Below are 14,474 nucleotides of genomic sequence, written 5' to 3'. Positions count from 1 at the left end.
TTGTTGAATATATTTTCTGTGCCTTTGAGCTGGAGTTCATATATTATTATTAGGTTTGGTCTTTCCATGGTGTCCCAGATTTCCTGGATGTTTTGCGTTAATAATTTGTTGGATTTAACATATTCTTTGACAAACAAATCTATTTCTTCTATGGCATCTTCAGTGCTTGAGATTGTCTTATTCGTATTCTATAGTTCCTATTTGTTTACCCAGATTTTCCATTTCCAGAATTCCCTCAGTTTGTGTTTTTTTTTTATTGCCTTTATTTTATTTTTCAAGTCTTGAACTGTTTATTTCACCTGTTTGATTGCTTTTTCTTGCATTTCTTTAAGAGATTCACTGACTTCTTCCAACTTTTTGTTTGTCTTTTCTTCCATTTCTTTAAGGGAATTTTTAATTTCCTTTTTAGTGTTCTCTATCATCTTCACAAAGTTATATTTAACTTCATTTTTTTCTGCTTTTCCTGGGTTAGGGTAATCAGGTTTTCTTGTTGTATTTGTTTGTTGGGTTCTGGTGTTACCGTGTTGCTTTTTAGGTTGTTGAATGAATTCTTGCATTGGTTCCTACCCATCTCTTCCTCCAACTGATGCAAGCAGTATCTTTGCCTCTTTATCCAATCCTTGCAGTCAGTGTCTGCATCTCAGGGAGTCACTGGGGTCTCCAGGAATGGGTGGTTATGGGGATAGAGTGGAATTCTCTGATCAATGGCTGGAGAGCTGATCACTCACCTCTTGGCTAGCTCTGTGCAATTACAGACTGTGCATCGGAGTTCTTCTGAGGTTTGTGGGGGATGGGTGGGTTTGGGGGTGAAGTGGAACTTGTAGCTTACAGGGTCCAATCAATGTGTGTGTGTGTGGGGGGGGTTGGAGCAACCTACCTGACAGGCATCATTTTTATAAACCATATTTATCTGGGTTAAATGGCACTGGTAACTGTCTCCTAGGCCCATTCTCTACCTGTCTACCTAGACAATCCACTGAAACCACAGGCATATCAAAGATATTCTCTAAAGCAGAATGTTCTGTTGAAATCATCTTTTGCTTTCAACAGCTAAGTCTCTCAGGACAAAGAAAACCATTTGACCTCGTCTATCTCTCTATCTCCCTAAACTGTTTCCTGCCCTGTACTTGTCTCTTCAGCTATGCTTTTAACTGTGTGTGCACATACGCCCATCAGGCTGTGCCCTTGCCGGGTGCATGCTTCTTGCTCTCTTCCCATCCCATAGAACCCATTCTCCCTCCTTGCTTAGCTCTCACTTATCCTTTGGACAATGCTTTAAAATCACTTTCTCGGGGAAATGGTCCATGACAATATTCCTCAGATTGAAATGCTGGCTGGTGTCTTTCCTCACAGCACCCCGGGCGCATCTCCATTGTGTCACGTTTATGGTGCCTTGTGAAATTGCTCCCTAAGGATTGAAACTGTCTCAGAACAGTTTATTATAGTGTTCTGTGAGAGTTCTTTGCTGGGACATTAAAATTACTAAGTGATATATTTCCCTATGACTTGAGATTACAAATCCATTCTGTCTAAGCCTGGCTGGCACACATAACTTGGTGATGCTTATAAGTAAAAAAAAATAATAATAAGAAAAGTGAACTCTGATGCCCTCATAATCTGCTTTCCTCGTCATAACTCTGCACGGTAGACTGTGAAGCTGTTGCTCATTCTCATATCTTCTCAAGAGACACCTAGAGTTTTACTCATCAGCTCCATGAAGCTCTCACCCCTTAACTATGACCTTCCGTCTGGCCCAGCTTGTCCCAAAGTGTCATTTCATAGAAGAGTATTTATATTAAATATGTTCCTATGTCACATGGGAACAGAGTTTAGGAACTAAAAGAGAACTGGGAATACCAATTATAAATATTAAAGTATTTGCAAATTGCAGTTCTAGAGTAAATCATTTTCAGGTGTACATTTTGAATCTCTAAGTGGAGAAAGCAACCACAGAGCTTTATCAACTTATTTGCCCACAGAGCTCTGTTCATGTTAAAAATAGTTTAGGAAACGCTGAGCTAACTTTAATTGGGTTTGAGGTCATGTGATTCAGGACATATAGCAAATACTCACTTACACACAAGACCACACACACTGACATTTCTAAGTTCTCTGAATTGGCAACCCTCTTAGCTTGCTTGTGGTTTTTGTCATTTTTTTTTCATTCACAAAATGACTTGCCTTTCAGAGAGCTACAAAATGTTTAATGTCTTGATTGTTCACTGTTCCCATGCTACTATCATATCATGTACCTGTGACTCACATGTTTGACAGGACCTGCTGCCCCTTTTGCCTGGTGCCATTGCTGGAGAGATAGAATCCAAAGCTGCAAATCTCAACAATTTAGTAGTAGAAGCCTACAAGGTATGTACTGCCCATGCAGTTTTCTCCAAGTCAACTTTTACTACCATTTTTGTGACGAGGTACAAAGCAATACTGCTGCATCTTGCAAGGAGTGACAGAAAGAATGTTAGACTGGGAATTTAGAGCCGGGGTTATCCCTAAATGGACCACAAACAAGCAATGGTGTCTGTTGCTTGGAAGACTCAGTTCTTTTCTCTGTGCCTCACTTGTCCCAAGGACAGGTGAACCAAGATTGGTCTAGCCACCTAAGTTTCCTTCCAAATTGAAAGTTCACTGAGTCACCAGCTTGTCACAAAAATTTGGATAGTTTCCTACATCATAAATTTAGCAACAAAATAAAACAAAAACCATGCTGTTGTTTAAAGAACAATATTTGGGGGTAAGTGGACTCTCTAAGATACAGAGATCACTGAGAAGTCTCTGGAAGGGTCTCCATGATCAGTCATTGTAGTGTTCAGTCAATTATCATTTTCATTGAAACAGGCAAGACTTCCTTTCGCACTTGTCCTTCTGGGTCATTAGCTGTGTGTTGTCATTAGTCCTGGGAAGAAGAGATGCATGAAGTTTTAAGGAAACATCTGGTCTCTCCAACTGGATAATTTCTCATTAGAAAGCTCTATAAAACTGCTACCACTAACTTTTCTTTTCATGTCCATCACTTTCTATACATGACTTCACTTAATCCACACACCTGACCTATCAGGCAACAATTTGTAGTCCCATTGTATATTTGTAGGAACAAAGAAGTAAGCAAATTAACCATAGTGCACATAGCCAATAAGCAGAGGTATCAGGATGAAATTCCAGGTGTTACTCCTTTTCTCAACTGCTTTCAGCTGTGTGATATGGTTTGTTTATCTTTCTTTGATTTTTTTTTAAACAGGGTATCAAAAACTATGGTTTATTCTTCCATGGATTTATGGGCCAGTTATAAAGTCTTACTTTTCCAGATTTTCTGCCTGCCTGCTTGCCTGCCACGGAGAATTAAAGTATCAAGAGAGCCACAGAGCTGTGAAAATCGCTTCAGGCAGCACCTGCTTGCAACTTGGGTTTAAAGCAGGGAGGCGGAGGCAGGAAGCAGACGCAGGGCAGAAAATGAAGAAACTGTTTAAACATATTCTTCTTTAAAGAAATAAATTTTGCAAGGTTCATTTTTGCAGATGATTTCTTTACTGTCTGAAAACTGCACAGAATGAAATGAACTTAGATATCTGGAATTACATTTCTCACTATCATATAAAAAATGTCAGATTGTGGAGCTGAAGAGACGACTTAGTGGTTAAGAACACTTGCTTCTCTTGCAAAGGATAAAGGTTCATTTCCCAGCACCCACATGGTAGCTCACAACGGTTGCTAACTACAGTTCCAGGATATCCATCATTACCCCTTTCTGGCCTCCATCAGCACTGCACATGCTTACATACATGCAGGCAAAACATTCTTACACATTTCTCAAAATGTTAGATCCATGGAATTTTGTATTAAGAAAAGCAAAACATATCCACACATCATTCCTATGAATAGTTTGTTTTTAAGAAGTCATCCAAATGAAAAGGGAGTTTATGCAATCAGTCCTCTCAGTTACTACAGTGTATCTCTGTTATATTATCCCAACATACATAAGCTGGTTTCTTTTCTGTTTCTTTGTTTGGTAAGCACAGTATAGCCTTGGGCTCCTGATCCTGCTGCCTCAGCCTCCTCCTGAGTCCCCAAGGTTATAAGCACATACCACCACATCTAACTTTTTTAAACCTTTGTATCAGACTTAGGAAAATGAGAGAGGAAACTAGGAGCGAGACATTGTCTCAAGCAGGAAAAGCAGACAGCACTGTTTGACCTTACATTCTTTGCCTTGTGCAGATGTGTGACTACCTTATCCCGCTGTGCTTCTGTCTAGCGTTGCTGTGGAAGAATATTAGTGAACTTAACAAAAACTGACTTTGACTACTCTTTAAGAGTCTATTATTTGAGCCAGGTGGCGGTGGCGCACGCCTTTAATCCCAGCACTAGGGAGGCAGAGGCAGGCGGATCTCTGTGAGTTTGAGGCCAGCCTGGTCTACAAGAGGACAGGAACCAAAAAGCTATGGAGAAACCCTGTCTCGAAAAATAAAAAATAAAAAGAGTCTATTAGTTTTAAGTGCGTACATCTTCATCTGTTAGAACTTTGTTTTTAAAGCTAAAGAGAAACAATTCACAATTTGTCGAAGTATTAGGAATCAAAAAATAAATAGTGTCTCTCCCAACACCTCTTAGCTGTCAAACAGCATTTTGTAGGCTTCTAAAAGGTCTTTTAGACAAGAATGATGAAGTTTAACATTTCACCAGAACCTTGATTTCCAAAGCACAAGGATGAAAAAACATCGTAGAAATTTGTCTTCACATGATACTTCAAAGACATTGGCTCAAGTGGTTTGAGAGCTTATAGGAACAGAAAGCATGACATGGGAGGCACGTCTTGACCCGACAGCCAATACATATCTTCATTGTTTCACACCATTGAAAGATTCTTCTGGTTTACCAGAATTCTCTGGATATGGAGATCTTGGCAAGAGAAAATTGTGCATGTTTGTGTGTATGTGTCTGAAGTAGTCTTGTCTACACAAATAATATTCATGAACCTGAGAAAAACAAACAAAGGATATGTTATCAAAATTCCATGATCAGAGATACTGTTGAAAAAGTAAAATTACTTCACTAAAGAATTAGAAGCCATTTGAAGCTTTTTCCTTCACATGCTACAACCCATTCTCCTTACGTAGCTGTATATTCATCAGGATTTTTGCATCTACCAGGCTCAGATTTATGTGACCACATGCATGCACATCTAAATGATATATTTAAAGTAGCTGTATCCTTTGGAACTGAATGATTGTGATGGAAGAAATTAGTGTGTGCCCAATACATGACATCATGCAGTAGACGTTTGCTGACTGAGCCTATGAATGATGGTGTAAATGCATGCATGGTTTTTTACCCCCTGAGAAGTCCTGCTTTAGAATTAAGGCTTGGAGAAAAGCATTATGGATCAAGGACATGGAGATTTGGTAAAACCCTAATCCCTTCTTCAAGAACCTTGTATGACAGTGTTTCACTAGGGACTCCTGTTCATAGCCACAGTTTAGAAATGCCATCCCCACAAAACTATATGTTTCAAATTTATATTTATAAAACACTAGCTTTTCATGGTAATTAAAAGTGCTTAAAATTCAAGTTTCTTTTTTGTCAAAATCATGTTTCCTGTTGTAAATTGTTAAAATTCACTTATGAGAATGTTTCTTTAAATTTCATCATTAAATATCAGCAGTATGATTTTGAAAGATAATCATTTTAACATTTGATAAGAGAAATATTTCTAAAGTAGTTAAAATGTGTAATCATAGACATGTGGAAAATCAAGCCATTTCAACAAGCTGATCATTCAGGATTCCCTACATGTTTTAAATATAATTGGGTTATTAAAAGGAACCATCATTTTATTCATTTTTTCAAAGATATGCTTTGATTAGGTTAAATATTAAATCTAGAATGACATAATATGCATGAGTCTGTTTGTTGCTTATACTATTAACTACTGCTATATGTAATTAAAAACCAATGTTTCTGCAGAAACTCATTTCAGAAGTAAAAGTGCAAATGGAAAACCACGTACATGGTGTCTATTTTAACATCACTGCCATCTGTCCAGATGGGACCAGGAAGCCAGGTGCAATTGGATGTGGAAATGTGACAAGCAATGATGAAGTATGTGCTGTGTGTTTTTCTTGTTTAAGAAAAATTGTTTGGTGTGCTTTCTCATGAAAAAGATCAATCTACTCTTTAAAAATTGCTACTAACTACAAGAGTCTTGTTTGAAGTTTAAAGTAGCCTTCTTGTCTCTTCTCAAAGTTTCTTCTTAATGTAAATGACTATTCTCTCAAATGTCCAAGTTAACGTAAGTATGTATTGTGTTAAGTACTTATTAAATATTAGTAGCAATACATTTTGTGGCACAATTGGTCTAATGAGGAAATCACATCCTTTCTAACAAGCAGTATCTGTAGTTATACTAGTGACAAAGTGTTTTTAATTTCAAATCTGCTCATTCTCAGAGTATGGGATTGAAAGTAGCCATAGGAAAGAATGGGACAGTTGATAAAAGCGAAGAATTCCAAAACCTTTCACTTTGTGATGGCCTCAAGAATAAGATAAAAGAAATTGGTTAAAAGCAGTCAAATCGGAAGGATGACACCATTTATCCAATAACTAGAAAGGGTGTGAGATGCCAAGGGAGAACTCCAGTGTCAGTGTTATCAAGAGGCAGGAGCAAATGAGAAGTGCACAGCAGAGCACAGCGGGCAGAGTGTACTCTCAGTGGGGTCCTGGGGTTGGGGTGTCAGCTCTCCAGCATCATTTACTTCCGCTGCATCGGAATGACCTAGGTGAGAAAATTTCAGATTTTTCTTACTTCTCACTCTAAGGTTCTGTAATTTTATTACTTTAATTACATCCTGGTTGGGAAGGAGAACTTTTCGAAGTCCTAAAGATCTAAGATTAAGTCAAAGAGAGCACGTTTTCCTCTTCAGTCAGAATATATTATTCCTCCTGGGAACATTATAAGCTGTGGGTGGTGTGACTGTGCCATAAGCCATGTATCTTTAATTAATTATTCCAAGCTTCTAATTCTGTAGTTTCCTCTATATTTATCACTTGGATATTGTTCAAAAGACATCATATACTAGTTTGAATAATGCACATTTGATTTCTGCTAGAGAAAAGCTTTTTGTAGCAATGTAACACTAAGTTAACTGCTGAAAACAAATCCAAGACTCTTGAATTTACAACAGTGATTTGCCTTCTTTCTTCTATGGCCTTCTTGCTTTGAATATATCCTCTTCAACTAAGTTGTAGAAACAGTTTGACAGTTTATTCTACTAGTCATAATAGCAGTGACCACATCATTTTTCACATCTGTGAATCCTTAAAATTCTTAGAGGTAGAGACAACCTGAATACAAAGCAACAACAACCACACTGATTTTGATGTGATAAATCCAATGCAAATGCTTGCACTGAAAAGCCAAAGTGTAGGCCTTTTATTTCCTGCTACATAATTTCCAATTGAAAAGCCCAGAATACTTACTTTATTTTAATCTTGCAATTTAATTATTGCAATGAATGTCAGTTCAATACACATACACACACACACACACACACACACACACACACACACACACACACACACATATAGCTGTGTGTACAAACTTTCTGATTTGCGAAAGCACCTGAAGAAAATATAGATATTAAATCAATCATGTTATGGAAAAACAAGGAATTGGAGAACAAGGAAGAAAACTGTCAGAAAAATAAACTGTAGTTCTAGGAGAAAAAAAACCTCTTAATTCTTGCCAGTACATTGTTAGTTCTGGAATGGCTTCTGCAGGGTGACAACAAAGTGGTTCTGTATTAAGATCTTGAAATTGGAGAAAAAGTCCTAAGCCTCTTTCTCCTGAGTCACATCAGAGACAGTATTGCGTTCTCCTTCATGGACAACCTGTATACACTAAAGATCAACTTTGGGCCTTTACTTTGGCCTCTAGAAAATAGAATATAAACAGATACTATTGTCCATAAGAATACCTCAGGGTTCTGAGCCAGAAGAGCAGAGACACGTTACTTTGGTTCGCTGGCTCCTAATACCAAATGTTTACTACCCCTAAATTTTCAATTCAGAAAATAAACCATAGTTCCACAGTTCTCTGTGAAACCAGTTATCTAAGGGGCACAGACACTTGAGGACAAGCGGGCATATGGTGATTTACAGGCATTTAGCAATCGTTGCTTCCTTTAATTCTAATTGATCAGTGAAGTAAAAATGGAATTAAAGGTTCTTTCTGCACCTACATGTGAAAGAGATTGAATGTGTGATTTGTAAATATTGTTTCTCTAAGATATTCATTGTTGATTCAATTATTACTGAATATAGTGTTCTAAAGATGTGAATATATTTTACTTTTTCCTTTGAAATTTAGGTTCTTTTCAATGTAACAGTTGTGATGACAATATGTGATGTCACGGGAGGAAAAAACTTTGCAATTATTAAACCTATTGGCTTCAATGAAAGCACTACAGTCCACATACACAAAAGCTGCAACTGCCAGTGTGAGGACCGCAAAGGGTGTGAAGGACGGTGTGCTGAAGCTGCCCTGGATCCCAAGTGTCCACAGTGTGATGACAGCAGATGTCACTTTGATGAAGATCAGCTTCCCTCTGAAACTTGCAAGTTGCAGGAGGATCAACCTGTCTGTAGTGGCCGAGGAGTCTGTGTCTGTGGGAAATGTTTATGTGACAAAACCAAGCTTGGAAGAGTGTATGGCAGATACTGTGAAAAGGACGACTTTTCCTGTCCATATCACCATGGAAACGTGTGTGCTGGTGAGCTGATACAAACAGGCAGTTGGAATTAATTACAACTATATTGCCGTGTACATGTGTGTATCTTTAAATCTGATGTGATGAAATGTTGTCACTCAACCCTAAATTAAAGTTCAAAACCTCATAGTCTATGAAATTAGGTCAAGGCAAGATCGTATTTATATTTTTAGTCTGAGTACAGCAACTATTTTTTTAAATCAAAAGCTAAAATTAAATGCGAATTTCATGTATCCCTCCATCTTGGAAAGATTTATGCCAGCAAAGGAAGTTACGGATGATGGCTGACACATTTCCTAGAAGAATGGGGGGTATTCTTCTCTAAGGGTCTGACTCATTCCGACAAATAGTACCCCTCCTGCTTGCTCAGAGGGTTTTTATTTCTGTCAGGATGAGGGGAAGTGAGCTACAAAATATGATTCCATTCACTGGAAAATCCTTAAAGCATCACTGTCTATGCTATTGTAAGTCTGCTGCCACTCCCACCTCGCCAGTTGAGTTTTGGAGAGGCACCACCACCAACAGAGTGAGAGTGAGCAAAGGACGTACTCTTCAGAAAGCACTTGATTGTTCAGTAATCCAAGAGTTTCCTCTGGCCACACACAGACCAGTTTTGGCAGTGAAACGCGATAAGATAAAAATATCAAGATTATTTTTTGACGAATTCAGTTCACTCCACCTACTGGTAAAAGTCCAGAAAAACCTATGCAGCATCTGAAAATTAAAATAAAATATATTTTTAAATAAACCACCTGTTATTTTAATTCCTTGATTGTTTTCCTGTGAAAAGGTAAGTTTACTTATCATAAAAATCCCTCTTTTGTATGTGCATGTTAGTAAGGAAATATGTGTTAAATTATTGGGAAATAAAAATCAAAAACTATAAAATTTAATTATCTATTCTTGTATAGGCAGAAATCTTGTAAAGTACAGAAACACACTATTCCAAGCCATCTTTTTATTCTATCATATACACAAAATGCTCTGTACTCTAGACATTTCTTCAGCTGTGACTAGAACTGTGGATAGGAAGGAGGATAACTTCAGAATAAACCAGCAGTTGTCTATTATATTTTATAGGGAAAAGAAATATTTTACAGCGACGAAGAGAATGAAGTTTCTAGCATCAGTCAACAGAACTGTCTCTCTAAGCAATTTCATATACAATGAGAACCTGAGGTTCTGCTGTATAATCTCAAAAATCGATGCATTGACCCTGTCTATATGACTGTGACCACACACCTCACACACACAGAGGCAACTGAAAATCTGCTTTGAATTGCTTGTGTGAGCGCAGGCTCCAAGGCTCACATGCGTTTTCCCTACCACATCCCCTTGGGGATGAAAACTCATGTTCACAGGTCAGCTGGCTAGGATTCGGCATGCTAGCTAGAGCAGGGAATGAGATAGAGTGGGTGTTCGTTTGCCCAGCCTTCATTTGTTTCACACTTAGCAAATTGAGCTGGTTCAGCAGTAGGCTTTAGGAACAATTAGCCTGTGAGGTATTCAGCAATAAGACAGGGAAAGAGAGAGGAGAAAAGAAGGCAGAGAAGAGAGGGAAGAAAGAGAGGAAGGACAAGGAGACAAAAAGGGTAAAAAGGAAGGGTGCTTATAGTAAAGATTTACTATAGATTTATAGTAAAATAGGCTTGAGAAATACTATATAAAACATAAAATATACCACCTTTGGAGACTTCTATTTCACATTAACATATTAAATTTTGGACACTTTCTGTAGTCTAAAATCCATTTAATAATGTGTAGCCAAGATTTTCTCAAAAAGTTAATTGTCTGCATGCACGCTTCCAGACACACACACACACACACACACACACACCTATTTTCTTTCTCTTTATATCACCTAGTAACAGCTCATAGCACAGATTCAGCCTGTCCTGCTAATCTGCTGCATTCATTCTGAGGATAAAGGAGATGATTTCGGCTTCTCAGAACCTATCTTTAACCACACCTGAATCCACAGAAGCAGTAGCATGGATGCCCTGTCATTCTGCAAAGCTTTCCTGGGGCGCCTGGGGCCTAGTATCTGTGACGAGGGAACCTGGAATCCACCCACCAAATACTTTCTTGCTGATTTTAAGTCAGCTTTTATGGCTTCATTATATTTATGTGCTTTTAATTTAAAATTTGAAAGCATGATGGCATTTAAGAAGTTAGGCAGCCACCAAGTAGGGGCTTTCTTCATGTATGTTAGCATAATATATTGGTAGAAGAAAATTATCTCCAATAGAACAGCTTCGAAAACAAACACTCCTAAATATTGGCACTGCTTTGTCAAAACAAATTGAAACTGCTGCTGTTTCCATTCATAGACTATTAAATGTTCCCATGGAAATGAAGGCAGCTTACAAAGTTAGTGGGCCTGCTGACCCTGATCCTGCTGTGTCTCTGTTGTAGGGCATGGGGAGTGCGAAGGTGGCAGATGCCAGTGCTTCAGTGGCTGGGAAGGAGATCGGTGCCAGTGTCCATCAGCCTTAGCACAACACTGTGTCAATTCGAAGGGCCAAGTTTGCAGCGGAAGAGGCACCTGTGTGTGTGGCAGGTGTCAGTGCACTGACCCCAGGAGCATTGGCCGCCTCTGCGAGCACTGCCCAACCTGCCATCTCTCCTGTAATGAAAACTGGTATGTTCTGTCTCCAGCAGGAGCAAAGCAGCCCTTGCTGAAAGCTGTTTTCATTCTCTGTTCTGCCTTTTTAAATCTTAGTTGCTGGATCCTTAGTTATTCTAAAATAATGATGATGATGATGATTTAAAAAACTGTGTGGGACATTCTAAGAATTAGGATACTGAAGTTCCCATCTTTGGCTAGTAAGTTGCTCTGGAAAAATTAGAACAAATCTGCATAAACTACTTTGTTTGGTTTTTTAAAAATAGTTTTCTGAAAATAGAGGCTGCCAGCTAGCCTACTAATGGCAATTTAGCTGTGTGGTGTACAATAAGCTGTTAAAACTCTGTGTCTTTGGTTAAAAATTGATGTGGGATTCAGGGTCTGGGTACCCTGGAAACGAACGATCAGTCTCCACTTACAAGATATAAGAAGAATTGAAGTTGCTACGAAGCACTCAGGATGCACAAGTGGAAAGCCCTGTGTTACATGACCGTTTGGTGCTATGAACATATTTTCCAATGACAATCTGAGACCTACTAAAAAAGAAAAAAGCCCCTGTGTAAATGTCACTGTGTCTATGGTTTACTTGTTCAAGTTTTTAAAACATGTGCTTTCCCACATCAGTAATGCAAATAAGAATTTTAGAAATAAGCATAGTAATTTATTTAAATCCTTCAGAACTGTAATGTTTTACTATAATGGAGTTTATTCATTTGCTACTGGGTATTTAATGCAGGTCTCACATATGTTGGGCAAGTACTCTTCTAAGCAACATATCCTGTCTTTTTTCTTTTTTAATTTTTGAGACATTGTTTCACCCTGGCTGGTTTCACTCTACAGCTCAAGCAGCCCTAGAACATATAAATCTTCCTGCCTCAGCCTTTCATGTAGCTGGGATTCCTGGATCACCAGGCCTTGCTCCTGGGATTAGTTCCAATTGGACCTAATCCAAATGTGTCCATTAGTTGCTGTTTTGTTGTTGTATTTTTCACAGGAAGTATAAGTGTGTTGCCTTTTTGTAGCAGTAACCTTTTGGTCTTCCTGTGCCAGGAGCTGTATGCAATGTCTCCACTCTCACAATCTGTCTCAGGCTCTACTTGATCAATGTAAAACCTCCTGTGCTGTCATGGAACAGCATCGCGCAGACCAAGCTTCAGGTGAGTGTGGGGAGGTTCCTGGGGCTGAAGGGTCTGCCGAGCACTACTTCCTTTCTCAAGGAAGGAGCGATGACTTCTTACTATTCCCTTATAAACACTTTGAAAGCAACTTTTACCACTCTGCCTCAGATACGTTTTAAAAAGGGTAAACTTCTTTGTGTACACACTATTTCCTTGATGGTGCTCCATTTTTTTAATCTCCCATAGACGGAATAGCAGAGTGGCCGGAGTCACCTCTCATCCTCACAGCTCTCTTCCTGTGCCGCCTGCCTCCACCAAGGAGCAGGCGAATTATCCAGACAAACATCCAGAAGCCAAAGCATAGGTGCCCCGTGGAGAATAATTTCTCTAGGAGATCTGGAGCCATGATTTTTCCTTATAACCTACATTTGCTGCTGACCCTGCTGACCCTCCTCATATCTATCAACACTTTATTCTCTTGTTTCAAGTCAAACCCTATCTGAAGTGATAATCTGCTGTTGTAACATACCTAACCTCCAAAGGTTATGAGGCTGGACATGTAGTCAGTTGGAGCACTTGCCTGGCATGGGTAAAACCCCATGTTCAAGACCCAGTACCACATAAAACTAGGCATCATGGCACATAACAGAACTTGGAATGTGGAGTCCAGAGGATCATAAGTTCAAGGTCAGCCTCAGATACATAAGGAAATCAAGGCCAGCCTGGGCCACATGATACTGGCCTGTTACCCTAAAAAGAAAAGAAAAAGAAAAATGAAAAAAAAAAAGATAAAACTTCAAGGTGAATGATCTAAATCTGACAAAATAGAATGTGTTAGTTTTAGGCTCAAGACCTTAGCCTAAAGCATAGTAAGTGAAAAACATCAGCCCATTTGTAAAGCTTCCTGAGACAACACCTCATCTATAAAACACAGGGTCAGAACAGCATTTAAAAATTAAATGACAATAAGCCAATGAACATAAAAGAAATATCTCAAGTCAGGGACTGAGAGATGGCTTGGAGGTTAAGAGCATTGGCTGTTCTTTCAGAGGTCTTGAGTTCAATTCCCAGCAACCACATAGTGGTTCACAGTCATTGATAGTGAGATCTGATGCCTTCTTCTGGATTGCAAGCATACATGGAGGTAGAATGTTATATACATAATAAAAATAAAATAAGAGGTACCTCCATTCAAAGGTGAAGTATAAATGGGAAAGAGTTACGTTCATAAACTGCTTTGAGTGCCCACCCACTGAGACAGTGGGACTGATCTACTGGGAGCTCACCAAGGCCAGCTGGACTGGGACTGATTAGAGCATGTGATAAAACCGAACTCTCTGAACGTGGCTGACAAGGAGGGCTGATGGAGAAGCCAAGGACAATGGCACTGGGTTTTTTTTGTTTTTTTTTTTTAAAAAACCCAAGAGTGAGTCTGTGTTTCTTTGTGAATTCTAAGAGACTTAGGTTAAGACTTTAGCTTCAGCATAGGGGGAATAGCTCAATGGCTCAGAATGGGGCATGGGCCTAATATGAGTGAACCCTCACCCTCTCCCCACCAGATCCCCAGTTTGGGGGAAGAGAAAATAACACTAGCTTCAGCCTCAGCTTTCCTGTTAACTGCAGAGCTTTGAGGTACAGCCTCAAGGGCTGGAGACCCTTACCCAGTGCAGATTAAAAAAAACTTAAGAGAGCTGGGTAGCACTGCTCCCCAGCCACTTGGCATACCAGTCTGGGAGCCAGCATGGGGTTATCACCATGACTACATGGCTCTCAGGAAGACCTGTGGTCACCTGGGGAGTAGCTGAGTGGTGACAATTGTAGAGCATTGTGTCACCCCCCACCCCCCAAAGACCAGCCAAGCCTATTAGCTGCTCCAAGGCCATGTGATCCCAGCTTTATTTTTAAAGGGCCTGCGCCGCAGAATCAATATAAAAACACAAAAAGTCCCATCAGTTTAAT

The 14,474-nt window shown here is 39.2% G+C and overlaps 1 protein-coding gene across 4 annotated transcripts in view; it reads left to right on the top strand.

The window, feature by feature from the left end:
* Itgb8 (integrin subunit beta 8) overlaps positions 1 to 14,474 on the top strand; it is a 101,807-nt gene that overhangs the window by 79,402 nt on the left and 7,931 nt on the right. For all 4 annotated transcript variants that reach the window (XR_003377315.1, XR_001228960.2, XR_003377314.1 and 1 more), the window contains exons 8-12: positions 2,275 to 2,364; positions 5,971 to 6,105; positions 8,372 to 8,774; positions 11,187 to 11,412; positions 12,448 to 12,554. Coding sequence is in view for 1 of the 4 variants with exons in the window: in XM_005343688.2 (XP_005343745.1) it covers positions 2,275 to 2,364; positions 5,971 to 6,105; positions 8,372 to 8,774; positions 11,187 to 11,412; positions 12,448 to 12,554 (961 nt within the window). In the remaining 3 variants the exon portion in view is untranslated. The remainder of the gene's footprint in view (positions 1 to 2,274; positions 2,365 to 5,970; positions 6,106 to 8,371; positions 8,775 to 11,186; positions 11,413 to 12,447; positions 12,555 to 14,474) is intronic.

The sequence above is a fragment of the Microtus ochrogaster genome, chromosome 1 (assembly GCF_000317375.1).
Source record: "Microtus ochrogaster isolate Prairie Vole_2 chromosome 1, MicOch1.0, whole genome shotgun sequence".
NCBI classification, from domain to species: domain Eukaryota; kingdom Metazoa; phylum Chordata; class Mammalia; order Rodentia; family Cricetidae; genus Microtus; species Microtus ochrogaster.
This window is presented reverse-complemented; position numbering and strand designations above follow the sequence as displayed.